Source organism: Trichechus manatus, unplaced genomic scaffold (assembly GCF_000243295.1).
Source record: "Trichechus manatus latirostris isolate Lorelei unplaced genomic scaffold, TriManLat1.0 scaffold00195, whole genome shotgun sequence".
Classification (NCBI taxonomy): Eukaryota; Metazoa; Chordata; class Mammalia; order Sirenia; family Trichechidae; genus Trichechus; species Trichechus manatus.
This window is the reverse complement of record NW_004444131.1, coordinates 16,584-19,400: the sequence shown is the minus strand read 5'-3', so window position 1 is coordinate 19,400 and position 2,817 is coordinate 16,584. Positions and strand designations below refer to the sequence as shown.

Genomic DNA, 2,817 nt, shown 5'->3' with positions numbered 1-2,817 from the left:
AATTACAACATTTACAAACAAAAATAATCTTATTTCTCCCTTTCCCACTTTTTCTTTTTTTATTTCTTTTTCTTGCCTTATTCCATTAGCTAGGTCTTTCATTAGACAGCGCAGATTTTTAAATAAAAAAATTTTTCATAACTATCTTTATCTTGTCCACAACTCAGAAGAAAAACAATCACAATTTTACCGGAAGTTGTATGATCTTAGATTTAGGGTTTTTGTTGTTGTCTTCATTTTTTTTACTGTCAACACCATTTATTAGGTCAGGGAAATCTGCTTCTAGTTTTCTGAGAGGTTTTATTGAGTGTTGAATTTCATCAAATGCTTTGACATTTATCGAAATGATCTTTTTTTTCTCTTCCACTCTTCCTATCAAAATATTGAATCATCCTCGAATTACTGTAAGCCCCAATTGGTCATAATTTATATATATGCATATACATATGTATATTCTTGGATTTAATTTTCTCTAAGGTTGGTATTTATCTTGTTTATTTTAGGAAAAGCAGGGGAAAAATCAGCTTCACATTCCTGTCTTCTCACCAGAAAACACAGTAGTTATGCTCATCAGTATCTGCAGCATATGTTAACGAATTTTCGTTCCTTTCATTCAGAAGATGAAGTGGAAAAAGGAAGTTCGAAGATGTAAATGTTAAGAAAAAGGTAGAAATTTAGTTTTACCACATTTTTATTCCATTTGTGTATCCCAGGATATGTACTCTCTCTAAAGTTACCTTCAACTACAGGCTATTAGCTGAGGCAAAAAACTGCACTAACTACCCTCTTCCCTCTGGAACATTAATCATTAGCATACTTTCAATCTTCACTCTATCGGCCAATTTCTCACATATAAATTTTTTTTAATACATTCTTCATAATAGACATAAACGTTGCGTATATATCCACAGTATTTATCATGTAAGTCGCCTGTGTTTCCTATATGCCTGAAAGAGAAATAAAGAATTATAGTTGGCAAGTAAGACATTTGAAACACATTGACAAAAAATTACTTTTCCAACATAACAGTATTGCTCCTAAGCTCTGAATTGTCTACAGTAAATTTGAATTAATGTTCATGGTATCAAGGATGTCCACGTTACTTGTGTTAATCCACAATTATACAGAGCCCAAAACTGCCTTATTTCTTTTGTCTTCTCCACTTTCTCACATCTGGATTATTTGCTGTCCCTTACTTCCAGGATTAGCTCACCCACCCTCTTGTATAATATGATATAATAGAGAGCTATTGCATGAGATTCTGCAAGTGATGTTTCCTTCTAGCCATTTTCAGAGATTTTACTCTGAAGTTCTGAATAACAGCTACTAGGCTACTAATCTAAAGGTTGGTGTTTTGATCCTACCCAGAGGCTTGTCAAAAGAAATATCTGGTGATCTACTGCTGAAAAATCAGCCATTGGAAACCCTACGGAGCACAGTTCTGCTCTGTACACATTGGGTCTCCGTAAGTCAAATTTGTTTCAACAGCAACTAGTTATTGGTTACTACCAGATTAGTGATCAGGGACTGTGCATTAAAGGCAAATTTGTGAATCGAAATTTTTACCATTTGGAGAAATGTAACATCAATAGTTGGGTCAATAAATATGGATTTAGACTCTAAATAGGTTTCTTGATTAAATTTTCAAGATGGGGATTTCCTATTTGTGGTGACATAGTATAGATGGCACTAATCACTAACCCCATCCAGAAAATTCCAATAATAGCAATGAGAAGAAAAGGGAAATTTTATATATACACATATTCATATACATATCAGATATAGATATATATCATACACATTAATGCTTATAAGCCAGGAGCACAAAACAAATGCTCTGAAAATTGGACCAAGTTAAGGGGTGACACAAAGAGAGGATGCTTTTATTTACAGACCACAGGTAGATCTGTCTGAGTACGAATTTTGTCAAAGGAGATAGCACACTCTGGAAGATAAACAAATAGCACTTTCTCTGATACAGCTAGTCTGAGATCAGTGGACTGGATTCAGATGCCCCAGTAGACCTGCTTGGGATTGGGAGCTTTATTAAGAAAATGAAGACAATTTATTTTGAAATAAGCCAGTCAGCCATGCAGTAATCTGGAGAAAACAAGTATTCATAGCAAGTAGCCATAGAGTTGGTAAACTTTACTAGCTGAAGAGAAATGGAGGTTAATTCATCCTCCCCAAAACACAAACAAAATAACAGATACGGTATATATTGGGTTTCATAGAGAGCTAGGGAGATGTTTTCTTAGTCAGGAACAGATTCATTATGTTCACAGTAAAACTACTTAGAAGAGATACAACTAAAGCATTAGGACACAGAAATGTTAAATATAAACAAATGAAAGAAGATGTCATGCAAATATTAGCCAAAATGATATCGAACTAAACCAAACCCTTTGCCATTGAGTTGATTCCGACTCACAGCGACCCTACAGGACAGAATAGAACTGTCCCATATGGTTTCCAAGGAGCTGCTGGTGGATTCAAACTGCTGACCTCTTGTTAGCAGCCTGAGCTCTTAACCACCGCACCACCAGGGCTCCAAAATGATATTAGGGAACTAAATTAATATCAGACAAAATAAACATTAAAACAAAAAGAAAGAACCAATGTAAGGTTCAATTTATAAAAATTTAAAAATAAATGTGTATACACTTAATGAAATAGCATCAATATGTATAAAGGACAAAATAATAGAAGTACAGAGAGAATGTAAACTAAGACCGCTAGAGTACAAGATTTCAATACCCTTTCCTAACATTGATCTGGTCTTTGGTAATTAGTGCTCAAGGGGTCAAATCTATCCTT

General features: G+C 34.3%; 1 protein-coding gene across 1 annotated transcript in view; it reads right to left on the bottom strand.

The window, feature by feature from the left end:
* Positions 1 to 586: 586 nt before the first annotated feature.
* Positions 587 to 2,817, bottom strand: part of LOC111822695 (C-type lectin domain family 12 member A-like) — a gene marked incomplete at its 5' end in the record, with an annotated part of 13,401 nt that continues 11,170 nt past the window's right edge. The window contains 1 exon segment of the mRNA XM_023741932.1: positions 587 to 947. Coding sequence (XP_023597700.1) covers positions 827 to 947 — 121 coding nt within the window.